Genomic DNA, 27,628 nt, shown 5'->3' with positions numbered 1-27,628 from the left:
GCCCGGCGGGGCCGCTTCCACCGCGCCGGGCCTAGCGGGGCCCGTACCTGGGGTCGCGTCAGGCTGCCTCTGCTGCCGGCGGGGCGGGGGCTGCGGCTGGGGAGGGGGCGGGGGGGCCTCTAGGAGGAGGAGGAGGAGGAGAAGGAGGAGGCGGGGGTGGGTGGCTGGGCGGAGAGCCGGGGCGACACTCGTTGTGGCGGGTGGGCCCCCGAGCCGCGCCCGGCGGAGGCGGACGGAGCCAAGGGCAGCGGGAGCGCTCCGCCGCCGCCTTGAGGGACCGCGCGGGGCCCGGCCGTTTCCCTGCTGGTGAAAGCCGAGACAAAAGGTAATTGGATGCCTCTTAATTTGAGTTTGGTGCCGCCCTGAGTGGCTGAGATTTCAGTTCTCGTCGTGGAGCCAGTGTTTGAACCCTCCCTGCCCGCAGGGAGAGGAATTAAGCTTTGGGAGCAATCCTGTAGCAGCTGCGTGGCCTCCGCTCACCGCCCGTGAGCTGTGCAGTGCCGGGCCCCGCTGCGGGCTGCCTCGGGTGCGAGTGCTGGGCTGGATGAGCTGCTGCTGTAACTGCGGGCCTCTGGATTTCTGGGGAAATATTTCGTTCTCCTGTTGGTATGCTTGCCTGTGGGAAGGCGGTGGTTGTGGCCAATTCATTTTTAGGAAAAAAAACCTGAAAAAATCACAACAATACCTGCTTGTGTTCCTAATAACTTGCTTTCTTCAGATGTAGCTTGTTTCGACTGTCCTGTTTTACAAAACTTAAATATCTCAATTTGTTACGTTTGGTGCCAGCTTTTAGTCCGTGTCCTTACAGGTGGTAGGTCACAGCTGGAAGCGCTTCACAAGACCCTGCTGTCCCTCAGAACCCAATGACTCAGCTCAGGCTATTCTTATATCCATAGATGGGAGTGAAGATGTATCTGATGCAGCTTTAAACCTGTCGTCTTTGGTCAAATTAGCTGTTTGGAATGAGAGCATGGTACTCCAGATGGTCAACAAAATCTGTCAGGGAGTTTTGGTAGACATTCAGCTGCTGGTTCCCATTGAAGCCTGGGCTGCTATAGAGATGTTCCTATCTGTACCTGAGCTTCCTAATTTAAAGTAGTCATGTCTGTATCAAGCACACCCACATTCTGGTCTCAGTTTAGATACAGAACTGTCTCACAAGTTAACTAAACCTGGTTAGAGCAAAGCAGTACTCTGCCTAAATTAACTGATTGGATTTAGAATTGTGTGGGAGCCTAGTTTTAACACAACATGGTACATCATGGAAAAAGGAAGTGTCACATTGTCCTCATAAGATTCTAGTTTGAGGTAATCTGTTTTTTTCCATTTCCTAGTATATGTAAAAGAGAAGATACGGGTGGAGGGAAAAAGGAAAGGACAAGTGATGAGATCTTTAATCTTAATTCTATCCTATCACCATTGCCTGTGCATCAGAAAGGGTAATATTGCCATACTGGGAAAAAGGCAAACTGCCAAGTGATTGCCTCTTAGTGATAGATCTGCTTTCTTCCTGAAGCAACCAGGGGATTAAAAGGTTGGGATTTGGAGTAGAAGAAATGCTTCTGCCTCTTTTGCTATTAAAAGTTGTAGATGGGTCGTATCAGCTGTCTGTGAAAGTGTACAAGCCGTTTTTTCCTTTTTCAGGTCCTGAAAGAGTTTTCTACCCTAATGCACCCTGTTTTTTTTTCAGCTGTGTTAGTTGCTCTTATAAATACCACCCTTCTCTATAGATCTTGCCTAAGCTATGTATATATACGTCAACAGTTTAAGGACTGGTTTGGCCCGGTTCTGTGACTACTGGTGTGGTGGGACCCATGGACCCATGCCCCGGGAAAAGGAAGTGGGGAAAAGGGTAGTGAGATAGGCCTAAAAACAAAACAGTGGCAACAATCTGAGGAGAGAAGCTAATTTACTAAAAAAGATATCAGAATGCAAAATAACACAATATAATACAATATAATTGGAATTGAAGCTAATAAATCAAATAAAACGAGAGTTTCCAAAAACCAAAGACTTTACTGTAATGCTGAAGGCGAGATGTCTAGCTGGGACAAACAGAAAGGTAAAAGAGAGAGACATCTCGTGATCTGCAAACAGTTCTATCTTTCCCTCTGAATGGAAAACGGAAACAAAACAGCGCAAAGTCCTCTGGGGTATGTAGTATGTCATTTTGTTCTCTTCTGAAAGCCAGGTACCTGGAACTATCCATGGACCTGGAGTATTAACTCTTTAGCTCCCAGTGCATTACATGATATTATGATGGGGAATACCAATAACCAAAAATCATAAAACCATGGAACGTACTACATCAGCAGAACTGTGGTATTTTGGGAGTAGTCACAACTAGAATGAGGGCTTCTCCTTGTGTAGCTGTAATGATGAAAAATCACATCTTCACACGTCAAACACAGTAAAGTTCACACCTACTATTCTTTACACCTGTCTTACTGACTCTACTCCCTGTAAGCTTGTTTAGAGGCCGTGGTGTTGCACTGATATTTATTTGGAACACGTATTATTATAATTAACTACTCTGTGTTTCAGTTTATATACTAACCAGAAACCACCCTCATCCAATTTTTTTTGACATATTTTGCATGTTTTTCAAGTATTTTTAATATAATGCTATTACCAAAAGTGAAGAACTTTTTCTATTAAACAGCCCAGCTGTTTAATTTTTTTTTTCCCCTGTAGGACTTTAATTGCTTAAAGGCAGTTGGTGCTGATTTTCTTATCTGCTCTAGAGAAAAAGAAAAAAAGGTGGTGTCAAAAAGATCAGGACTTAAGATTTGGAGTCACTGTGGAAATTATTCAAAAATACCCATGAAGAAGCCTGATGAAGTAGCAGATCCCTCTTCAGGATATGTGACATGGCTGTATGGTGCAGGAAGAGCAATCCTAAAAGTAGTCAGGTTCAAAACTGTTGAGAATAAAACAGGTATTTTCTATTCCTGTTGAAAACTGAGGCAACAAGTGTTAAACTCCAATTACAATCTTGTCATGTTTCTAATAGAAGCTCATTTTTCCACCTATTTAAAATTCTGGAGTCAAGTAAAATTGTAGTTGGATTTCTGTGGGTTGCTCCAAAAGTAATGCCTCCTATTTACTTCCATGAAAACTACAACAGCTATAAAGAGCACAGTAACAATATATGACAGTGGAAATGCTCAGCTACAAAACACTATTTTTTCAACATAGTCACCCCCATTAGTTATGCATTTTTGTCAGCAATGAACAAAAGCCTGCTTGCTGTTCTCATAAAAATCTGTACCAGTGGAGATGACCACTGCTACCAATGGTAAAGTGCACCACCCACCATCTCGTTGTTTGGTCTCTATCAATGTTCAGCAGTTGCTGATGAATGTCAACGGGTGCCATTGTTTCCACATGGAGAAATTCAGAGACACACCCATGCTTCATGCACACTTTTTTATCAGACGCCACTATGGCAGACTGCCCCTCTGCTGCCATCTGTCACACAGCAACAAAACACAAGGAATATTGATGGGAAGGTTCAACCTCTACTTCTGTACCACCAACATCTGCTTCTGACAGTGGGCCAACAGAATAAGAGGCATTACTTTTGGAGCAGTCCTCATAAAATGCCTCTGAAGAAATTTGGCCTCAGGCTGAAAAAAATCCCATAGGTTATGGTTATTTCCACTCTAAAATAAATAGAGATAGCTTCATAACAAGATGTAGCTGTAAAAAGCATTATTGATCACTGCTGGAATATGTTTAGCCGTAACACCTGTGCATCTAACTGTAAATTCCCTAATAGAATCTTTATACATCAGGGAAGTCATGTATAAACATGATATATTGAATTGCAATTATGTTATAATAATCAGGTACATTCCCTTAGAAAATTGAAATTAGGCATAGGAATTATCTCCCATATCTTTATATAAAAATCGTTTTTCTCTAATGGCTTGTTAACAGAAGTATTTAATGCCTGTAATTGTACACGTATTGTTTAACTGGTATAACTTCATCTGTTAGAAAGACCTATTTTCATATGTTTAGACACTATGAAGAAAAGGATTGTCTGTAGTAAGGTCAGACATTTTTATGCCAGTACAATTCCATTTTCTCTAAACTTTCCTCATCTCCCAAACTTCACAGCCACGTAGAATAATCATAGTTGCACAAACAACTGTCAGAAGCTTAATGTTCTATATGAGCTTAATGTTCTATATGACCACTCTTCACCAGTTTCAGCGATAAAGGTATGTATAAACATCTTTCTTAGTATATGATACATTTATGTGTATTCTCAGAGCAGCTTTCCTATTTAAAGTAATATTCACTCACACCTTGACACATTTCTGTTTTTCAATTTGTTTGGCTTCTGGGGTTTTCCTAATAAGCTTTGGTGTAAGTATAATTTCTTTTTCCCTTTTATTTTTTGTATTTGTATATATGACCAATCTATCTGATGCTCCATAACTTCTTGTTTTATTATTTGTTTCAGACACAGAAGGGGAAAAAAAAAGATGTTTTTTACTCTTTGTGTGACACATACCTAAATGCAGTCACGGAGATAGAACAGTCTCAGGTAATGGAAAGATACCTGACGAAGATTCCTGACGAAGGATGCTTCTCTGTTTACTGCACTAAGTTTAAAAATGGTGAATGAATTAACATTTTGAAATATGAAATCCAGAAGATAATGAGAAGTCGAGGAGATACTTCCTTTTGACTTCAGTAGATCCTATTAAATCTATGTTTGCAGTTTTCTCATCCATTATTTTCTTGTTTTTTCATGTAAAAATGTCATCTAGCTGCATGTCCTAATTGAGAATAAGTAAGCGTAAGGATAAAGTTTAGCTTTGCTCTGAAGTAATTATACAAATGCATGTGGTCTTGTAAATATGGTGTTGATTTTTTTAGTTATGTTGCCTCTAACAAGTTTAGAAGTCCCACCACCTGACACTGAGTAATCAGGCACATACACATGAAAAAGAGACTCTTTATTCTGTGTATTTTCTCTGATTATTTGAAACCAGTTCTCTTTTTACTGATGTTGCATATGCATTGAATCCTTAAATGTTTACAATGAGTATTTAGTTTATCACATCTTATCTTCCATTTTTACCAGTGAAACAGCTTTTTTTTATTACTGTGACTGAAGGAAACTGCTGTCCTCAGCATAAAATACACCAGCACAGTGTGTAAGTTATTATTGTTCAACTTTCTATATGTGGAAAACAGTTTAGAATCTTGCTGGCCAGCTGGGTGGGTTGTTCAAAAGGTGGAGATTGTGTTGCGTAAATCTGAGTTACAGGTCATCTCCTCTTTAATGTCATACAATTAATCAGTACATTTTTATTCTTTGTTGCTAGTAATATTAAACAGGATGTCACCAAAATTATCTCTTTTTACTGAACATTATCGGTGTTAAACTTGCTGCTAATTCTTCAGTGGTGATTGCATATGGAGACCCTTCTCTAGCCCATTTCAGCTTATATAGTGTGTACCATATTGGTAGTTAAAAGAAGTTCTGTTGAGCCTTCAAAAAGTCTTGGCCAAGCTTGTAATTATATCTCTTCATTATTATAACTTTCTTAGCTAATCGTGTTCTAGTGTCAACAATTCTATTTGCCAAGCCTCCATACCTATAATTATCCAGGTCACCTGATTTATTGAGTTATTTTTGAAACATTTCATTTTCTGTGAATATCACTATAAAATATGGGCCTGTTTTCAAGGTTTATTGAAAAACTCCTCCTTTTTTTTAATCAGTAAATAGGGATTAGTAATCGCTACTGAAATCATTGTGGCAGATGTGTGTATTACTGTTTGGATTACTTTTCTGTAAGGCTTTTTGTCTTTTCCTAAAAAGAAAAAAATAAAACATTTCTCACAGTACAATGTACATGCATTCCTAAAGGTCATTCTCCTAACTATTGTTTAGACTATCCTAAATATTCTTCTTTCTTTCTCATGTTTACTTTTATTGCTTGTGAAATGCCAGCTCCCTGTTACTCAGTTTGTGTTTATTCTGTATTAGTATCTTTAGGCACAACCTAATCTCAGGAAATGTATGACCATTGTGCTGTCTATTGACTTTGTACAACAGAGCTACAGCTATTAAACTGCAGTTGTTAAGCTAACTTGATTACCAGAAGTTTCTGCTTTCCGCTTACCACAGATTTACCTCCTAATAATTAGATTGATTCCTATTATTTAAATGCAGGTTTGTATGATCTCTTGTATGTTAATGACAGATGTGTTCACATTTTAAGCAAAATTCTGACTAACGCAGATCATACTTTCATACTAGAAAAGAACAGAGAGGCAGAAATGAGATGAAAAGACATCTTGTCTGTCAGTGCTGCCTTCTTTTCTATGATCTGTATGAGGGAGGAGAGAGCAAAAAGTAAAGTTTCAGAATGTTTACATAACCTGCATTCAACTTGTCCAGTCCAGCAGCAACTCCAATACAACTGTAAGTATGATTTATTTTTTACTCCTAGCACACACATAATATTAAAAAAAAAAAAAAAAGTAAGAATGATTGTGGTCTCAATTTGCAATTGCTGTTGCTTTTGTATTAATTTTCCTACTTAGTTAAATTTTAACTGAAACAAAATGTATTATTGTGATTTTAGTGTTTCATTAGAGGCCCATAGATTTATTAGTGTTTCATCAACCCACCAAAGTCATTATGGTTGCAAGGTTAGGCTTCAGCATTGGTAGAAATCATAGATTCTGTACTTTTCTGTGCTTATAAATTAAAAGATTTTTTTTTTTGTTACAACCATTTGCTTGGATTCATTGCCTTATTTTCTGGGTTAGAGCCCAAACAATCTAAAGGGTATTGAAAGGCAGCAGTTCACCTGGTGGTTACAAACTTGTGAACATTTGTCCTTGCAAAGTAATTTTATTTTCATGTAGTATATATATCCTATGTAATATTTGCTATTTATTATATTTGCTTTATTTCATATGTATTATTGCTACATATACGTTAGTATTGTTTTCAGTGGCATGAAATCAGTAAGGTCTTACGTGGAACAGAGAACAGGCAGTGGCTGGGAGAGGCTGTTAATGAACATTGCTGTTAAGCACTGAAGATTTCCTTGCTGTTGTCCTGCCTCATCCTCAGCCCGTAACGTCAGACACATCTCGTGTTCTCTGAATCAGTGCCTGCTTACAGCAGACCAAGAACCCAGCACCTTGCGTCCTTCCCTGTTACGTCTGTGATGAAAGTGATGAGCTCTGGCGTTGCTCTAACTTTGGAGGTAAATGGTGAAGGAGCACCGTGTGCTGCTGCTTCGTGGCACTGTCACAAAAAGGACCGCAAGCCTTGCAAGCTGAGATTCATTCTATCGGCTGTAAGAGCTCATGGAGGAGGTGTAAGTTTCAAAGCATCCATTTAAAAAAATAAGGGGTGGGGAAGGAACCTGTGGAATTATGGGTGGTAATCCTAGTTTGGGTAACTGGAAAGGCCCTAAAACAGCAACTAAAATCACCGTAGTAGGTGATGCTATGAACATGCGCAGGATCCCATATGGACTTCTTGAGAGCAAGCCATCCCGGACTGATTAAATCTCCGGTGGCAGCCGCTCATTCACTGTACCGCAGGACCTGCCCACAGGCACGGCCGCCCTCGGCGAAAAGTTCCGCGTTGCCCCGCAGCGGGGCGGAGCTGCGCGCTCTGACGGGCTGGGCTGTGGCGCCCCCTCCCGGTTCGGTTTCGGGGCGAGGCCTGGGAGGGAGCTGCGCGGGCCGCCATCTTCCTGTCACGTGACGCCCCGCCGGCACTACAGTTCCCAGCATGCACAGCGCTCACGGCAGGATCGGCTGCTTCCGCCGTGCTTTAGCGTCGTCACCCGAAATTTGAAAGTAAGTCCCATGGTGCCCCGCGGGCGCCCGCTGATTGGTCGGGCGGCAGCGCCGCGCGGTTCGAAGGTGGCGGCGGCGGGCGCTCGCAGGCGTTGGGTTGGGTCCGAGTCTCGGCTTCAGCCTGAGTCGCGCCCGTGCAGCGCGGCCGGTGCTTCTACTGTCGTCCTCGGCCCGCTCGCGTCCGGGTGTGCCATGGCCTCCCTCAGCTTCCAGAGCGGCGGCGGCTCGAAGAAGGAGAAGGAGGAGAAGGGCAAGAACATCCAGGTGGTGGTGCGCTGCAGGTAGGCGCGGCGAGCCCCGGGCCCGAGGGAGGGGAGCTGCGCGGGGCGTGCTGATGCTGCTCCTGCTGTTGCCGAGGCGCTCCGAGCCGCGTGGCGCGGGAGAGTCAGGTCGGGTCGGCGATCCTCCAGGGCGAGCTGCGGCTCCGTGCGGGACGGGTCGGCGTCTGCTGAGCGGTGACTATCCGGTGTGAGGCTGTGTAGGACGGGTAAGGGCAGCTAAACGACAGGTAGCGTAGGTAACGATACCGTGTTCTAAATTGCCTTCGCGAGGTTTCTTTGTGCCATCGGTACGGACGCTGGCTTACCCGTTGTTGCTGGCGCCTCTCGCTGGGAGGTTGTACTTGAACAAATGCACGCTGAAAATAACAATGAAAAGCAGCGTTCGCTTTTATTCTTGCCATGTTAGTAAGAAGGTGCTGGAATGGGCGTTAGGAAGCTGGTGTAAGTGTTGGTGAAAGGTGAGGATATTGCAAAAGACGAACGATTTTGAAGAGTTGTACTTGAAACATTGTCGAGCAATTGGCTTCTTTTCCATCTGTCCAGTGCTGCATCGTTCTGCTGCAACTTTGCTGTGTATTGGTGTCTATTCGATTAAGATTGTGTTGTGCACTATAGCAGCATCAGGATTGTATGGAGCAGTGTTTTGCTTTTGTTGTGACTGATACTTTGGAGCAGCAAAAGCTCCTTCCATCTCTCTTCTGCAGCACTCGAGTTCTACTCACTTTGCACATCAACGGATGCAATTGTCTCAGTGGCCCCTAATTTGCTTCTGAAGCCTGATGGTTCAAAAACCTTAAGCCACTGTCACTGTGTTTCAATAAAACATGAGTTTGAAACTTTTGAATGTGTACACTGCTGTGTGTTTAAAGGTCCCTTCCAACTTAAGCTATTCTATTATTCTGTTGTATATTAATGTTCTTTCTATACCTTAAGGGAATGAACCTGTCACCAAATGCCATTGCAGCATGCCAAGTTGCTGCTTACCTTGGCACTTGCTCTAGTTTAACTGAATTGCCCCTTAATCACGAGGTGATTATAAGGCCATTTCTGCAATTCTCTGGTCTGCATTCATCTGGTTCTCTGTTACACTGCTGCAAAGCAGGCTACAGTTACTGTTCAGCTTTTTGCTATTTTAGAAGTAGCAAAGCCAAAGCCATAACTTCCTCCTGTGAACAAGATGGTTGTAATCATCAGCTGTCACCACAGCAGCCTGACTCCATTCACTGTCTTGTGCTGAAGCATCAAGTGGCCTATCTAGAATCTAACACTTCAGTCTCAGTGCTACCATGAGGAGGAAATGTCAGCCACAACAGTGAGGAGTTCCTGTATGGGTAACAGCTCAGTAACACTGCGGAATGAAATATAAAAACACATAGCATGTGATTTTATTTTATTTTATTTTTTGTGAGGGTTACTGTTGATTACTGTTGATGCTCCTATAAGGAAAATTTTATGTGCCACATTTGGATTAACCCAGTGATAAAAGAAAATACTGAACTTTTTTTCTTTTATCTCTATTAAACTTTACTTAAAAATGTGAATAAAAAGGTGCATGGGCTTCTTGTCCCCCAAACCCAAAGGCATTATTTTCTGCCCTATAAAATTCTATTCAGAATTCACAGATTCTATTCAAGTGTGTCAGGATTATAAAGATTCCAGCATTGCTGTCTACTGTTCTGCTAGTTGTGGGCTGTATTAGCATGTCTGGTGCTTAGGGAGTTGTCATTCATGAGAGACGTGTGGGCTGCACTGGGCTGCACTGTTTGTCTAAGTGGAAAAATAGGGAACTTCTGAAGTGCATTGATTTGGTTCGCTATTACTTTAACTATTGTACATACAGTTTTCCTTTTCTCAAGGTGCTTATTCATACAACTCTTTGCAGCATTTAATTGCTCCCCTCACTCACTGGTTAAATAAATATAGCAAAAAAGACTTAACTGCAAGTTAAATATGCATGCAGATAAGCAGTCATAAATGTATTTCTGGACCCTATTATTGTTTAAAAAAAAAAAAAGACAACAACAAACAGCTAACCATGTAAATGCATGAAAAGCTATAGATGGTTATTTGTCCTGGCAAATAGAAGGAGAACGATGTCTGAAAAGCAAGTTGTCAGTTTTCCTTAAACAAATATAAAGCTTTTAACTTAAATCAGTTAATGTTCCTTTTGCTCAGTTATCATTTTGTGGATTCTTAAATCATAGAATCATAGAGTGGCCTAGGTTGAAAAGAACCACAATGATCATCTAGTTCCAACCCCCTGCTATGTGCAGGGTCGCCAACCAGCAGACCAGGCTGCTCAGAGCCACATCCAGCCTGGCCTTAAATGCATCCAGGGATAGGGCATCCACAACCTCCTTGAGCAACCTGTTACAGTGCGTTGCTACCCTCTGTGTGGAAAAATTTCCACTTAGTATCTAACCTAAACCTCCCCTGTCTGAGTTTAAAACCATTCCCCCTTGTCCTATCACTATCCACCCTTGTAAACAGTCATACCCCATACTTTCAAATATTGGAAGGCCACAATGAGGTCTCCGCAAAGCCTTCTCTTTTCCAAGCTAAAAATCCCAGTTCCTTCAACCTTTTTTCACAGAAGAGGTGCGCCAGCCCTCTGATCATCTTAGTGGCCTTCCTCTGGACCATTTCATGTTCCTGTTAGCAATTGTATTAATTTGATACTCTTCTGCTTTTAGGCCTTTTAATGCCTCGGAACGTAAAGCAAACTCCTATGCTGTTGTAGACTGTGATCAAGCGCGAAAAGAAGTTAGCGTTCGCACTGGAGGAGTCACAGACAAGATGTTAAAAAAGACTTACACGTTTGATATGGTAACTGCTTGTCAAGCTGGAGACTTGTAGATGTAACCCAGCAAATTTCTCTTAATAGAGTCTGATGTCTGCACTGTGCAATATGTTACTGTACTGGTAAATAGGACATGTTGTCTTTGCTCTGACAGGTTTTTGGAGCTCAGGCAAAGCAGATTGATGTATACCGGAGTGTTGTGTGTCCCATTTTGGATGAAGTTATCATGGGCTATAACTGTACAGTGTTTGCGTAAGTACCCCAGTAATTATTATTAGAAAATTTCACTTTAATTTTTGTTTCTTGTTTACATCTTAATTTTTCATTCTTAACAGCTATGGCCAAACTGGTACTGGTAAGACTTTCACGATGGAAGGGGAACGGTCACCCAACGAGGAGTACACTTGGGAAGAGGTATGTTTTTATTCATGAAGTTTCTCTTGTAACTGTACTGTGTAATACAGAAGTAGATATTGCAGAAAGCTAAAGACAGCCTAAAGTTGATTTCTTTCAAACGCTGAAGCTGACTTCTGGTAAACATTAGTAAATTAACGAGTTTTCTCATTACTTATGAAAACTAGAACTTTACATCATTAATGCATACATACAAATCTTAGCAATAATTGCACAGAAAATAATCTTTATTCAATGTATTTTTGTCTGTATCCATTAGACCAACGGAATGTAGCTAAAATTTGCCACTACTTCACTTCTTCCCCTGACTATTTTTGTACATCTATATATGTATTTTTTTTTTCCATTTCAATCTATAGGATCCATTAGCAGGTATAATACCTCGTACATTGCATCAAATATTTGAAAAACTCACAGAGAATGGCACTGAATTTTCAGTGAAAGTCTCTCTTTTGGAAATATATAATGAGGAGCTTTTTGATCTTCTGAATCCTGCTCCTGATGTTGGAGAAAGACTGCAGATGTTTGATGACCCCCGAAACAAGGTGAGTGCAGTCTTCCAAAATCTGTTATATGAAGACTTCTGGAACAGTTTGAAGAGGTAGAATGAACATGTCTTCTTTTTTGACAGAGAGGTGTAATTATTAAAGGTTTAGAGGAGGTAACTGTACACAACAAAAATGAAGTCTATCAGATCCTGGAAAGGGGTGCAGCAAAGAGAACAACTGCAGCTACTTACATGAATGCATATTCCAGGTACAAATCTTGCATATTTCAGAAACTTTTTTTGTTAATGTTCTATTAAACTGGATTTTACTGAAGAAGGAAAAATTGTTGAAGCCAGTGTAAGCCTTACCTGATATTGAGATTATATATTATAGTTTGTTGCCACATATAGATTAGGAAAACATAGCAAGAAACTTTTTCTTGCATTCCGCGGGTTGATGTATTCTAGTACATGTATGAAGAGGTATCGTAAATTATGGAAGTCTCTCATCTTAAAAAGCTGTTGCTGTCAGAAGATGTGATTACAAGAGCTCTTGTTTCAAGGCTGCATACTATTTTAAATATACAATTAAAATGGTAGTCCTGAAATTCCACCTATCCAGGTGCAGTGTGAGAGGTAGAATATTCTTAGTCTGATGTGTAGAATATTGGAATTTATTAATAACTCTAAATTAAGCAGCTAGCTTTATCAAAGCTTTATATTTCTATGGAAACAAAAGTCTGATGGATATCATTGAAGTATACTGTATGTTTAAGCGTGGGATAAATGATCTCTACAGTAAATATTGATGATGTTTAGCAGATACACCTGTGTGAGAGAGATGATTGTCTTTGTTCTAGCTATTATGGGGTATTATTGGTTTATTGTTGTCTTTTCTTCCTGGTCCTGTTCACTGGAAAAAATCTAGGCATAAGTGTCTGAAGTGTCCCTTCCTCTCCTCACCACCAATAGGCAACAATATAATTAGGATTCTGAATCTGAACTTACAAAACAATGTTCAAATCTGTTTCTAATAGAATAATGCTAGCTTCTGAAAATGTACAAGATGTGTTGTGGAAGTCAGGAATAAGAATAAGGGATTTTTGTATGGCAATGCAGGCTATGTCATATGATTGCAGCTCACAATCAGATTCTGGTAGACGTGTTAGTCAAAAATCTCAGTATTTATTACTGACTTCTCATTCTTGAACTGCAGACTTCATGTTTGTCATTGTGAGCAAGTAGGTTTCAAGCTGCCGTAACTTCTATGGTTTACTGTATGTCTCAGCTTCCTATTGTGAAAGCTGTGAAAGAAATAATCTCACGCTAATGTGTTTTTTTTTTTTAACTTAATAAATGTTTTGAATGAAAACTAAATTGAATTTCTACATCTTTAATATTGGATTCCGATTCTTGCTGATTTTTAGTCTGTATAAAGTACTAAATTTCCTAATCTCATGTTCTGTAAAACTGTTCCTATTGTACTGGCTACAAAAACTGCAAGCCAGTTTTCTTGAAGTATCTATGAATAGAGAACGTAGAAGTATCAACATCAAATATTTCTGTTGGCTTCACTTGATAGATGCATCAATGAAGCAACTGGTTGAAGTTTGATTGGTATTCTAGCCTGCTAGATTATGATTTCCTTACCTGTATAGAGACAAAAATAGACAATTTTTATTGTATTGGAAATGTGTAAGTTGCAATTAATTGGGTGCATTTATTCCTTATAAAGAGCACTGATAACTAACCTGGAGTAATGTCTCGTAGAAAGCAGATAATTTGGCTTAAAGAATGTTTGTCTGAAATTGAATTCTTTTATAGCCGTTCGCACTCCGTATTTTCAATTACTATCCATATGAAAGAAACCACAGTAGATGGAGAAGAACTTGTTAAAATTGGGAAGCTAAACTTGGTAAGTATTTGAATTAAATGTCATTGACAGTACTAAAGTAATGAACTAAATAATGTAACCTCATTCTCTCGAGAATTAAACACTTATAAGGGCAAGGAAATCATCATTTTTCTGAGCAATGTGAACTGTTTGTCATTCTTAGAAATGTCTGTCTCGTTCATCACTCCTACAATCTCCTGAACAAATACGCGTGTTAGTTCATGCATGTTGTGTTCTGCAACAGAGCAAGCATTCTTTGTGGTGATTTGAGATAGAAGCATATGTCTTTCCTCTTTCAGGTTGATCTTGCAGGAAGTGAGAACATTGGTCGATCTGGGGCAGTTGACAAAAGAGCTCGTGAAGCTGGAAATATCAATCAGTCTCTCCTGACTCTGGGAAGAGTTATTTCTGCTCTAGTAGAAAGAGCCCCACATATCCCATACAGGGAATCTAAACTCACAAGAATCCTTCAAGATTCTCTTGGAGGACGAACAAAAACATCAATAATTGCCACAGTTTCTCCTGCATCTATAAATCTTGAGGTAAATTTTAGGAATAGGTATTCAGATTAAATGTTTGTGGGTGTTTGTTTTGTTTTGTTTTTTTTTTCCAAAAATATTTTCTCCTCAGCTTAACCTCTAATGTTCTATCTGATTACCACAGGAAACACTGAGTACACTAGAATATGCCCACAGGGCAAAGAACATATTGAACAAGCCTGAAGTTAACCAGAAGCTGACCAAAAAAGCTCTTATTAAGGTAAGCTAGACATATTTATTTGATTACTGTAAAGACAGAATACATTTGATTCTTCTAATTCCTGCATAGGAGAAATTATGTTATGAAACTATGGGGAAATTGGCTACCAGAAGCACATTTCTGAGGTGATTTTAATCACTGAGGGGATGCTTTACTAAGCTACTCTGCTGGTACACTATTAAACACTGTGCAAATACTGAAGCTATTGCTAAAACTAGAGCTGGAGACAGTGTGATTGCTATTATCTATGACTGTGTACGGATTACCTGTTCACCAGATAGTGAAGACCTACTAAGTAACAGTAGATTTTTTTTTTTTTTTTTGCTGGATTTCTCTATTAGCAGCTTAATTCTCTAGAAAATACTTAAACTTTAACAAACTTGTCAGTAAATATGAATGAAAAGGCCCTATGAAGAACATGAATGCTATTAAAGAAGCTGCAATTCCCAATATAAACTGTTAAATGGAATAAAGAATAATTTGAATAGGAAGTTTCAATGCTCTACATGTGTCCAATGGTTTGAATTTAGTCTGTGCTACACTGAACTTATTTGGACACAGAAGTGAAACACTAGATTCTGGAACATCCTTCTGTGCTTGTGGAAAACTTCCATATAATTCCATCTTTGAGACATCTGTTGAATATTTATACTTCATTTTCAAAGTTCTCCTGAAGTTGAAATGTGGTTATTTCTTGATGCAGGAATATACTGAAGAGATTGAGCGTCTGAAACGAGACCTTGCTGCTACACGTGAGAAAAATGGCGTCTATATTTCCCTTGAAAATTTTGAGTACGTCTTCAGGATTGCTATAAAATGTCTAACAGCATATGTTGTTCCCATCCTTAAACAGAAACGTTTCCAGTTCTATTTTCTTAAGGCTAAGTTAGGAAGATTTAACTGACCAGTTACTTTCTTCTTTAGCAATTAGTTATTACACAAATAGAAGCCTATGAAATATGCTTGCACTGAGAACTTCATTTGTGGAATTTGCCTCAAGCAAAACGAGCATGCATCTTTTTTTAATATCTTATTTGCTCTATCAGCTTATATATAAATTTCTATTTTAAACTTTCTGTATGAACAAGTCTTCTCTCAAAGCAAAATAAGCTGTCTTTAATCCTGTCTGCGTTAATTGAAAATTCTAATGCTGAAGTCAACAATACTTCTTGAAATGACAAAACATGCAGCATGAGACCAATAGCTGATCTAGAAATGAGCTTTATTACTGTTATTGTTCTTATTAATCTTTGCTTTAGAGCCCTGAATGGAAAGCTGACGGTTCAGGAAGAACAAATTGCAGAGTATATTGACAAAATCACTGTCATGGAGGAAGAGATGAAAAGAGTAAGTGCCACTTCTCAGTGCGGTTTAAATCCCCTGAATAAAGAGAAGATGTCTTGAGGGAAGAAAGAGAGTTGTTTGAACAATGATAGCTTGAAAAAATTTTGGTCTTAAATGTCCTCAGTAATTAGTTGGTGGAATTTTCTAATTCTAGAAGTTAAGAATTTCAGATACTATATATGAAATTGCAGATTGCAATATTGATTTAAAAAAAAAAAAACAAAAAAACTTTCAATGTTTAAAACTTTGAATATTCTTTGAATTTTCAGCAAAAATCTTCTTGTAAAAGAGCATAATCTCAGTTGGAGTTATCTGCTTAGAAGCAAAGAATGGGGGGGGAGGGTGATGATGAGCTCCCACTAACAAATTAAGAATATGCAGAAAATTGGGAAATTTCTCTTAAATGGACTATGTAACTAGTCTGTAAAAACAAGCTTACCTATTGATCAGTTTTACTGATTATTCCTCGTTCTATCAGCTTATATTTGTTTAGTGGGGATTCCTTCATTGTGATATAACGAATGTTGGCCTTATAACTTGAATAGGGAAGTGAAGGATTTTCACAATAAAAACAGTTTTGGATTGTGATGTTTTCAGTAAATAAAGACTCTTCTAGCCTCTAGTCAGACTTAAAATTTCTGATTCTTACAGCTGAAATCGCTGAAACTTGCTTGCTTATGTAGATGACAAACTGCTTTCTAGTATTGTGACGTAACTAGGCATATATGATGAATTGCAGTTGAGCTTGCAAAGAGCAATGTTACTGTATTGATGTTTGTCTTACACTGTAGGTAACTGAACTGTTCACAGTTAATAAAAACGAACTTGAGCAGTGTAAAACAGATCTAGAAATCAAGGAGAAGGAACTGGAAGAAACACAGAAAGATCTGCAAGAAACCAAAGTTCATCTGGCTGAAGAAGAATATGTGGTTTCAGTTTTGGAAAATGCTGAACAAAAACTTCATGGCACAGCTAGCAAGGTTATCACTCTCCTGGCTAATTGTAACAATAACTTCCTCTGTTTAAGGGTTCAGCAATCTGTTCAAAGATGTCTTTGTCACTAAAGGATGATGTGAGAGTGACAAAAATGAATTTAAGGTTTAAAAAGTATGATTGATTCTTTGACTATTATAGTGAGGAGCCACTTAGAGATTGCAGGGCTTCCTCTGTGAAAGTGTTAACCTGTGTATCTAACAGCAAACTGTCAGTCTGAAACTGGCTTTTCATAAGGGTTTCAGTGCTTTGCAGTATCGATTGTTATGAGTTGTTTTGCAGAATAACTAGTTTACCTGACTAGACACTTAAGCCTGACCCTAAAACAGAGTAAGTTATGCATAACTAGAGTAGAGAAATTGCAAGAAGCAAGGGACATGTGCAATAATACTCACTGAGTAACTGAAACCATTGCCATGTCTCTATATTTTAGAGGGTATTTAGGGGCTTTTTTGATGTGTTTATGACTGGTCTTAATTTTCAAAACAGACTTGATAGAGTCCTGCTATTTAAAGGGCAAGGTGATTAATCCTGTGTCTTTAGTCAATATGAAAAGTTCTTTCTATTCAGGTTCTTGTAAGGTTGGAAGCGGGTGCTCAGTTTTGCATGTGGGTTGTGGAATGTTTGTGTGAGATAAATGGGTAGAGAAATCATTTACACTAGCTACAAAACCAAATTTCCACTATACTTTCATATTCTAAATTATCACAGAGGTAATACTGGAAATCACTTGCTTTCAGTACAATTTAAAATATTTACTGTCAAATCTTTCAGAAAATTTGAAGCTACTGGGAATTTCTTGGTTACTGTTCTATGTTCATTGTATTTTAATTCCCTGAATACTGAGTATGTTCTATTTTAATACTTGAGAGTTGGGGGCAGATGTTCTCTAGTAGGTAAATTTTTAATGTACTGAGACTGTAGATTGCACAAGATTAAGAACGGTTGTAATTTGATGTTAAAGGAAATATCTGCTTCACTTTCAACTTAGAACTAGAGTTCTTCTGAACATAAATTTATGCTTGGCTTCTGATTTAAATATCTACTGAAATAACCTTAAAAAAAATTTTAGTTGCTTAATACAGTTGAAGAAACCACAAAAGATGTATCTGGTCTCCACGCAAAACTGGACCGTAAGAAGGCTGTTGATCAGCATAATGCTGTTGTCCAAAATACATTTGCACAACAAATGACTGATTTGTTCAACAAAATACAAAATTCAGTTAATGAGAACAGTGTGAAGCAGCAACAGATGTTGATGTCTTACACGCATTTTATAGGTAAGTGTAATACCTCTACATATGAAGGTCATCCTTATATTTTGCAATAGTACTATCAAAGATCAGCATTTTAAATTGGACCCATATTAGTAGAAAGATTAAGCATTATTTTAAACAATGTAGTGATTACATAATAATGTGTCTCGGATGGTCAGCTATGAGTAGTAAGTTTTGTAACACTTTTGATTTCTTTTGTAGGTGACATCTTGTCTACCAGTTCTTCAGCAGCTAATATTCTTACATCAGTTGTATCAGCATCTTTTGCCTCTCTTAAGGAATTGGTGTCCACAGAAGTTTCCTGCATGTCTGAAAAAGTATTACAACACGAGAATCTGTCACTCGATCATAAAGCTGAGCTACTGAGATTAATTGTTAGTAAATTTACATACTCTCTTTTTATTTGAGGTATATGAAATTGTCCTCAATCAGAAGAGGTGCTATAAACTTTTTTTTTTTTTCCTGATGCTCTGTTTCAACACTTGGCCATGATTATGTCCCTCTTTCCTTCTCATCCCAATACGAGCTGTAATGTGCTGTACAGCAAAAGCTAACTGCAGAGCACGTAGACCTTTCTTATCTATATGAATAGCTTCTTAGAAAAGTACTGAAGAGACTTACATATTTTGTTTTACCTTTTTTTTCCTATTGTTCTTTCTAGGAGGAGCATGCGTCAGGATTAGGAAGCGCATTAAATAGCTTGACACCAATGGTAGAATTTGTCCTGGGCCTAAACTGTCAGTTTCAGACTAACATGAGAAAATATTCAGCTGTGGCTGATAAGGTAGTACACAGATTTTTTTCTCTTTTATGTAACTTGCATATATTCCCTTTTCTGCAGTGCTAGTGTTTTCATGCCTGGTTTGGCTTTATCTCCTTTATTCTGTCACTTATGTTGTTTTACTTTATAGCTTTTTCTTTCAGGCTTCCATTTCTGTGTGTTGTGTTCCTTTGCTACCTATATTGGCACAGCTGCTCACCTAAATGCTGCAGACAAATGATAAAATGTAGATACCTAAAGCTATGTATAACAGATATTTGATAATATTTTTTGTATAGTCTCTACTGTATTATAGAAGTCTGAAACAGCTGACTTAAATGAGTTCTATCACTTCAAATTTCTCCTGCTATTGTATTGGACTTTATTTCGTAGTTATTTTCATTATGGGGAATGTGGTAGTGTACAATAACGATATACATAGACAGTGCTACATTTATAAAAGTCCTATGCTTGATTTTATTTGTCTACACTATCACAGAATCATAGAATTAGCAAGGTTGGAAAAGACTTCCAAGATCATCCAGCCCAACCATCCGCCTACCACCAATATTTCTCACTAAACTATGTCCCTCAGTTTAACATCTATACATTTCTTGAACGCCTCCAGGGATGGAGACTTCACAACCTCCTTAGGCAATTATGTTTTAAGTCTTTGAACTGCAGTTCCACTCTTTCATTCTCTCCATGTTTGTCAATTACTTCTCATCTGAAATAAATTCACTTCATCTAGAGGCTGTCTGCTGGTTTTCAAGCTTTAACAGTAACAAGTCTTACAAGCTGTTGCTTCTTACTCTGGTCTTAGTCAAGTATGTTAAGTCCTATTGTCTACTTTGCATGCTGAATTTTGTTTAGGAAAGCCCATACTAAGTGCCTTTCTGTTACTTCAGAATGTTCTGCATGTTATTTGCTACCATTTACTCGCTATACTTTACTTGCCTTTGACAGTTTTTGTGAAGTAAAGGTTTCTTCTCCCCTCTCTTGCCCATTATGCTACAGATAAGTATCCAGTTCTTATCTAATAACGAACATTTAACTTAGAATAAACTTCTGGTTTTGTTTTTTTTTTTTTTAAAGATGGAAGGTCATAAAAAAGAAATGGATACCCTCTTTGAAGATCTTTCTCTTACTTTGAAAAAATTACAGGAAGAAACAGCTAATGTTCTTGCTCAGCTTCAGAATGATTGTGAAAATTTAAGAGAAGAAGTGGAAATGACAAGACTAGCACATACAAAGGTACCCTTAGAGTAAAGAGAAATTGTAGTGTCACATGTTATTTAAATTCTCTAGCATGGTATTTGTTTCAGAAGCAATGGTGGGACAGTGGCTTGGTGATCCTGATTCTTTTCAACTTCTGTTGTGTGACATTAGGTATCTTATGTAGGAAAGTAACAAGAATTACCCTTGCTATGAACACATCCAGTTTATATGTCTTCACGTAAATCTCCAAAGGCAAAGTGTCTGTCATCTATAGAAAAAATGTAACTTAAGCTTTAGAATAATAAAGCTGTACTGTGTTATATCTTTCTTGAAAAATATGGCTTTTCTTAACAGAGTGCAGCTGAGTTAATGTCCTCACTACAAAGACAGCTTGACCTGTTTGCTCAAGAGACTCAGAAGAACTTAGCTGATGTACTGGCAAAAAATGGAAGCTTGAAGACCACCATCACTGCTGTGCAAGAAAATGTTCACCTGTAAGGAACTGATTACTTTTGGTATGAACTGATGCAACATGTGTTAAAATCCACCTTTCAAAAATGTCTGAATTGTTACACATCTGTTGTTGCAGGAAAACTACAGACCTAGTCAGCAGTACAGCTTCTAATCACAGCAGATTTCTTGCATCTATGGATAATTTTTCTAAGGAGCTCAGGATTATAAATGGTGAAAACAAGAGGATGCTGGAAGATTCCACTGACCACTGTCAGCAACTTCTCATCAATCTCAGAAATGTGTCTCAGGATGCTGATAAATGTGCTGAACTTACAATTGCTCAGATAGCCAGCTTTACCGATCAGCAGCTATCGTCCTTCAGGGATGAAAAACAACAGTTTATGTGTTTTCAAAAGGTACCTGTAGCTATTATAGTCTAATGCAATGTTTGGAGACAAACTTCTACAGTAGAATTCATAGGGGAAAATTCTTAACTATAATCAGTACAAAATGGAGGCTTGATCACAGCAGACTCATGCTAATAAATGCATTATGATGGAATAAAAAAGCTTAACTTGAGTAAGAGTTCGAACTAGCAGTGCAAATAACTTAAAATGTGTCTTGAGTAATCCCATGTGGCTAACTTCCATCTGTACTTTTAAGCTTTTTACTACTTGTCGCATGTAGCTCTAATTCTAAAGCTTAATTACAGGTAGTGTCTCGGGGAGATTTAGACAGAGATGAAATATAGGCTGTAATGAAACAGACAAGTCCAATTTGTTTTGCTAACTTTAAGAAAGTTAAAGTGCTTAAGGCATTTGTAGTCTTGGGAAAGGTGCTCTTTTAACTATTATACTTACTGAAAACTTCAGGCACTTCCTTACAGTGGGAAGGACAAAGTATGTTGTGTTTGTTTGTTTGTTTGTTTTTTCTCTTTGTCCTCTAGAAATGTATAAAGCTTCTAGTACTGTTAGGATTTTATCACTTTCCCTTAAAAATCCTAATTTAATGAAGTGTTATGAGTAGACACATAAGAATTCTGTTCTGAACCAGGTGGCATCATTTTTATTTTGAAGAGTAGCTTTCTGAAATGATCATACTTTCTAAGAAACTGACTCTTCTTCTGAAGATAGTTCTCGAAATGAGAATGTAAAATTGGCACTGAAACTTCTCAATTTGAGGTCTCACAATTGTTTCGTTTTAGATCATGTCACTAACCATGCACCCACATCTTAGAAAAGAGGCCATAACCTTAACTTTCCTGTTAACTTGATGTTTTGTGCTTTGTTTTTTTTTTTCTCTTGTTGTTGTTTGTTCTAGAAAAACAGAGAAAACTGTGATAAAGCAATAGCTGAAATTGCCGACCAAATTGATACTCAGAAAAGTGCTGAGGAGAAGGTACTAAATATCCTTCTTGATCAAATGAAAGTTGATCAGGGGGTACTTCTAGAACAGAAGCTGAAACTTAATGAAGAAGCACAGCATGGACTGGCGCAGGTTAATGGTTTCCTGAAAGAAGATCTTAAAGTGGATATTCCAACAGGTATTTCAAGTAGGGCAGGAGTCAATCTTGTGGACAGCAATCTGAGTGGTGGAGTCTGTATTCAGAGGTTGATAGGAACATAATACGGCTGGCCATCTTGCACTTTTTTTTTCTTGACTGAAGAAAGTGTGACTTCTGTATTGAGTTAATGTAAAACTGATCTGTAATTAAAGCAGTTGCTTTATGTGTTTAATAGTACCTTTCATTTGTATACCATCTGCATTAAAGGGACAACTCCACAGAGAAGAGACTACTCTTATCCAGTCACACTGGTGAAAACAGAACCCAGGGAACTTCTACTGGAACAACTGAGGCAAAAGCAATTAACGCTTGATGCTATGCTAAACAGTGTGATACAGGAAGTGGAGGGGAATGCAGATGAGGTATGCATATGAGTTACAAACATGTCAGTGAAGATTTCATATCTCTAAAGAGTTTTGTGTTTTGTTTTGTTGTTTTTTTTTTAATCTCTGTGGAAAGTTGACCAGAAACCCAGCACTGTTACAGCCTTTCTGCGTGGTACTTGGAGTTGCATGCTGAGCTTCTGAGAAACTGTCTTGAAAAACAAGGGAAGACCTTAATAGTTGTTTAGAGGCTCTCATTTCTTTTTTACAAAAATATATAAAACATGGTCAGATCTATAAGAAATGCAGCACTTCCATTCGCGTAGGAAATTCAAACATTCAGTGAACTTCTCTGAATGCTTCTGTTTTAGGACCTGCTGGGAGAGGAGGAAGGGATGCAAGAATCCAGTGAAAGCCTTGGTGATGACAAGTACTTAGTGGATATAAACATAAGCTGTCACGCAAATGGGGGCATTCCCTTTTTCCAGGTAAGTTTCATAGGTATTCTAAACAGTGAAAGAAAGTTATCATTCTATAATAGGCTTGTAGTATAAAATCATTTGCTGATAGCCTTTAGTGTAGTCTCACAACTTCTTTTAATGTTGTAGAATATGCTTTGTTAAACTTCAGTTAAAATAAACATTCTAACAACCTAGAAAAATATCATGATTTGCTAGGTATATTTGGTTTAATGGAAAAGATGAAATTTAATACAATACATTTTCTTAGAGATCTGATATAAGTTAGCTTTTTTGATTATTTTTTTTTAATTATTATTTGTTATTTTAATTTTCTTCCTTGCTTTTGACCTTTCTCTTCCACCAATGTATTGTGGACCTGCATTATCTTAACATGCAAAACTTATCACACATTTTCTTTAAATTCCAGCACAAAAGAAGTCACAAAAAAGATAAAGAGAACAAAGCTGCAGCGATGTTGGAGAAAAACAAAACTGAAGATATGACAGAACAGCTACTTCCTAAATCTAAACTACCCTTAAGATCAGTGAACTAAGATATACATACATATATACTGCAGATTCTTATAAAATACTTTTGGTTATCTACTGAGCCATAAGTTCTCTTGCTTGTTCTGTCTCTGTATATAGTGATATATTGATGCAACATTGGATCAAAACTTGACGCGATATGTCCTGCCTTTGTTTTGTTTTTATATATGATGGCTTGCAAAGTATTAACAGTTTTATTAAAAAAAAAAAAAAGCAACAAAAACAATCTGCGGGTTATGGTGCTGTATGTTAAGCGACATATTTTTTTTATCTTGTCAAGTAATAGATTACTTTCTGCTTCTTAGTAGATTTGTAGTAGCAGGAAGGGATATGGAATAATGCTGTGTGGGTTTTTTTTTTTTTTTTTGTAAATATGTGATCTGTTTCTGTACCTGCCTTACTCTGATTCCTGTTACTATGAAGTAGATAGTTGTCTTTAGGATACTTTTAAATAAATCAGTTGATACAAGGAGTACAGATGTTTACGCATATGTGGTTTCAGTCTTAAACTTGATAACATAGCTAAAGTATTATCTCTGCAAAATAGATTCCCTGGACACCATTCAGACAAATGCTGATAGATAAAGATCAGTAATTTTGATTATGCCCTTGCACTGTGATTCTCTTAGCTAAACCACCAGGTGGACTGATTTTCTATATTTCTGTACCACTTCTTACCTGTTACTTTCTCTTCATGGGCAAAGCTAATTGCTTTTCTTTAGCAACGGATAGCAGGAGACAAAAGCTTCCCTTCCAAATGAGCAAGGCAGCAAATTTATTATTTTTTATTTTTATTGTCTTAGTACTTAGCTTATATGCCAGATCTTTCCATTATATGAAGTTTGAAACCCTAAAAGGGGTTTTGAAATCCTGTTTTGTTTGCGGAAATATTCTATTGAACTGGTAGGTATATTGTGAAATTCTGACAACAGAAACATCATGGGCGTAAGAATTTTCCAAGGCTTGGCATCTAGGTTATTGTACCGCATTCTTTAGCACTGACAAGACTTTTGTTAGTGTGATCTATCCATTTCCTAACTAAAAGCCACTTCTGCAAGTCTTTCACCCTCAATTTTCCATATAGAGTTCACACACTTATTTAACCTTTTTGAAACTACCCTTGTCCATAGCTGTTTGATTTGCCCTGGTGCGGACGCAGATTGCTTTTCTCATATTGAGAACTTTTAACAGATGTATGAATCTTTGGGACTGCTTGCTTTCTCTTTTCAGAGAGCTGTTTTCTTATATTTGCAATAATATTACGGCAGATCATTGTTTCTTTCATTGGGCCTGGTGCCTAGTGGTCACACCGAAAAGCTGAATGGGATGAAAAATTCGAGTACAGAGCCTCTCTCTGCTTCCTTGCCATGGGCTCTTCTCCCACTAGGTGGCTCTAACGCTGAAGTGTTCATCTAAACCTCCAGCACCAATTGCTAACCAGGATTTAGGAGCAGGCATTTTACCGAGGCTTTAGTTGGACATCTGTTACAAGAGCAGGTTTAAAAACTAATAATTTTATGCTTCTGCTAGAATAATCCTATATTCAAATTGGGGTGAGGGCTTGTTTAATAAAGGTGCTGCACTTTAAGAGAGATATTCAGACCTGTGTGGCTTGAGCTTTGGTGCAGGATAAATAGGTGCTTGTAGTAATTAAATGCTGAGATCTCTGTTGTGTGCGCATTCCCTAAAGTAGAAAGCAAAACCTACTTCTTTAGCTGTAAGAAACACCTCTTAACTTTGCTCACAGGGCTAAATGGATACATAGGTTTAACCCGAAGAGAGGAAATTGGTGTGATGTAGGGTAGTTTACAGAATGGTATCAATTTGGCTTGTTAGAAAGTATCGTTCGTAAGAAGTGTGGAAGCTGTTTCCACAGAACAAGTAGCAAGGTCATACCCTGACTGAGTTAGTTGTGCTGAGCTGGAGGTGGAGTTGTGGTGTGACTGGGATTGTATGTACAGCCATGTTCTAATTAACCAGGCGATTTTTCTGTCTGATTCCAGATTAGCAGCCAGGTGGGGAAGCTCTTGAATTAACATCAGAAAAAAAGAAAAGAAAAAAAAAAAAAACTAGGAAATATGTACAATGAATGGTAAAATGAACAGGGGAAAAAGAAGAGCTTAAGCACATGTGATATGGTAGAATGTGGAGAGACTGATAAAAAGACAATAGGAAACAATAATCAGAGCCACCAGCTTTCTCTTCAATTAAAAGTGAACAATGAAGAGACAGTGGAGGAAAGGAAATTTTTCTGCTTCCGAGCTGACAGCTGTTGTATCAGAAGCAGTTGTGTGGGACTAGAGAGGAGTGAGAAGCTACATAGTTGTTAGACTCTACCTTTCTTTGTTCTGTTAGACATCAGTCACCCTTGTAACCGTATGTTAAATGAGCAGAGGAAACAAGAGAGCCTAGAACTCTTCTATCACCTAGAACTCTTCAGGTGATAAAAGAAAATCTAAATGTAGAAGGAAATGGAAAAATATAAAAAGGCTAAAATTCCTTCTCCATCATAAAGCATTTGAAGGGGAAAAAATGAGCTCTAATCTTTTAGAACATTAAAAATGGGGGGAAAATATATAGTTGCTAAATATATACTTCTTAAATGACTGTTTATAGCCATTTGACTACTATTTTTTCTTTTCTTGTTAGAAACTACTTTTTATGGTAGAGTACTATGCTCTATAAGCTACATGCCCACACACATAGTCGCTTTATGAACTTAAATAACAATAAATCATTCCAGGTTTTGTGTTAGTAGGGTTTATACGGTGCACTATTACAGGTGGGGTGTAGACCACCTAGCAAAGTAGGCTGCTCTTGAAGGTTGAACCCAAACTCAATTCACAGCAGTACTGCTATGCTCATTCTTAAAAATGTTAAAAACTCACAACTCAATAGGAACACAGGGCAGCTAAGCGAATGTTTAGATCTCTGTGTTCACAATACATCTGAAATCAGCTTTGGTTCCTATAAGGCATGCCTGCAAGAATGAGGGCGCTTTATTACTGTGTGTGTGCCCTTCAGACATGTTAAAAAGGAGCAAATGCTCGATTCCATGTTCTCTCTTCAGGGAAAAAGCTTGAAATGAACTGCCATTTTTATAAGGGGTCTGAACAATATTTATCATGCTTATTCTGTTTCAAAAACTGTCCTATCAGATGTAGAGTGATGTGCAAAACTATATGAAAATACTCAGCTTTTAGATGGCGTAAAATTAGATTTTGTAAAGTAACGGGGATTAACTGGAGTGTGCTGTTGCTGTTTTTTTCTCTCTCCAGAATATTAAACTTACATAAATGTTTCCTTGGCTTTATTAGTTACACTTGAAATACTCCGGGGACTCTTGGCCTGTTATAACCCAACACTGTAATTCAATGAGTGAGGCGCAGTGACTGAAATGCTGAACTTGACAAGTATACTTTATTTTTTTTAATTACCAAAATGTAAGACTGAAATAAACAGTTGATGTAAAATACATTTGAGTGTTTTTTCAGAGTCTTTCTAAACATGATTGTCTACAATTGCTGATAACATAACTTTGATTATAATTTCATTCTGATAATGTTCAGAGCACTAATGCTACTACGTGAAGATTTTTTTTAATGTGAAAAAGAATTGTATTTTCATTAGCGTAAGTTAATTGAAAGAAAAAAATCTTTTCCTAGCCTAATTGACCTGGCCATTTTCTAAGTGAAAAATAACAAAATTAGCAGCAAAGAAAATATTCTCTTCTTTTAACGTTTGTGACAAGTATTAAGCAAAACAGATGAAGTATGTGGTAAGATATTTATTTTCTCCTTCTCCATAACCACTTGAGTTATAATGATTGCTGCTTCTTAGAGGTTTGCTCTCTGATTTTATAAGGGGATAATTCTATGGCAGTCTCTTGGCTTTTATAAAAATGGTAAGGTGAGGGATCAGATTTCCTATTTCTGAAGTACATACTAACTTGGTAATGATAATTTAAAAACAGAAATCCAAGGCCCTCTTTACTCTCTGACAACTAAAAGTTTAATGATGTTCAGAAGGATTTCTCCAGGTAATCGTGGCAGCTGTTCTGTGTTTTTCATAGGTACGTCAGGGAATTTTGCTTCCCTTACTATGTAAAATGACATAGAGATCTTCTGGGATAGGTACGATTGTACCATTCTGCTATAAATGTCTTGATCAAAGGTCTGTTGAAGCTCCTACTGACGGTAGT

The 27,628-nt window shown here is 37.9% G+C and overlaps 2 protein-coding genes across 10 annotated transcripts in view; one reads left to right on the top strand and one right to left on the bottom strand.

The window, feature by feature from the left end:
* The window catches only part of IDE (insulin degrading enzyme), a 53,922-nt gene extending 53,755 nt beyond the window's left edge, over positions 1 to 167 (bottom strand). The window contains exon 1 of the mRNA XM_085229401.1: positions 48 to 167. The gene's annotated coding sequence lies outside the window, so the exon portion shown is untranslated. The remainder of the gene's footprint in view (positions 1 to 47) is intronic.
* Positions 137 to 26,904, top strand: KIF11 (kinesin family member 11). 9 transcript variants are annotated; one of them, XM_085229395.1, is made up of 25 exons: positions 137 to 325; positions 4,475 to 4,558; positions 5,102 to 6,451; positions 7,112 to 7,361; positions 10,826 to 10,958; positions 11,087 to 11,184; positions 11,268 to 11,346; positions 11,706 to 11,891; positions 11,978 to 12,102; positions 13,658 to 13,748; positions 14,027 to 14,269; positions 14,391 to 14,486; positions 15,190 to 15,278; positions 15,746 to 15,833; positions 16,622 to 16,810; positions 17,896 to 18,103; positions 18,302 to 18,474; positions 18,762 to 18,884; positions 19,956 to 20,114; positions 20,433 to 20,572; positions 20,668 to 20,947; positions 21,852 to 22,074; positions 22,303 to 22,457; positions 22,790 to 22,906; positions 23,307 to 26,904. In XM_085229395.1, exons 4-25 carry the CDS (start codon positions 7,351 to 7,353, stop codon positions 23,430 to 23,432), a joined length of 3,132 nt encoding a protein of 1,043 aa, XP_085085521.1. In that variant the 5' UTR covers positions 137 to 325; positions 4,475 to 4,558; positions 5,102 to 6,451; positions 7,112 to 7,350; the 3' UTR covers positions 23,433 to 26,904. The 9 variants fall into 9 exon arrangements, with proteins under 9 accessions (XP_085085521.1, XP_085085518.1, XP_085085516.1 ...); XM_085229392.1 differs by adding an exon at positions 4,126 to 4,229 and having other exon boundaries at positions 4,475 to 6,451; XM_085229396.1 differs by lacking the exon at positions 137 to 325 and having other exon boundaries at positions 468 to 4,558; positions 5,102 to 5,174; positions 6,287 to 6,451.
* Positions 26,905 to 27,628: the final 724 nt, after the last annotated feature.

The sequence above is a fragment of the Meleagris gallopavo genome, chromosome 8, assembly GCF_905368555.1.
Source record: "Meleagris gallopavo chromosome 8, MGAL_WU_HG_1.1, whole genome shotgun sequence".
NCBI lineage: Eukaryota > Metazoa > Chordata > Aves > Galliformes > Phasianidae > Meleagris > Meleagris gallopavo.
The sequence above is the reverse complement of the archived record's forward strand: the minus strand, read 5'-3'. Positions and strand labels throughout refer to the sequence as shown.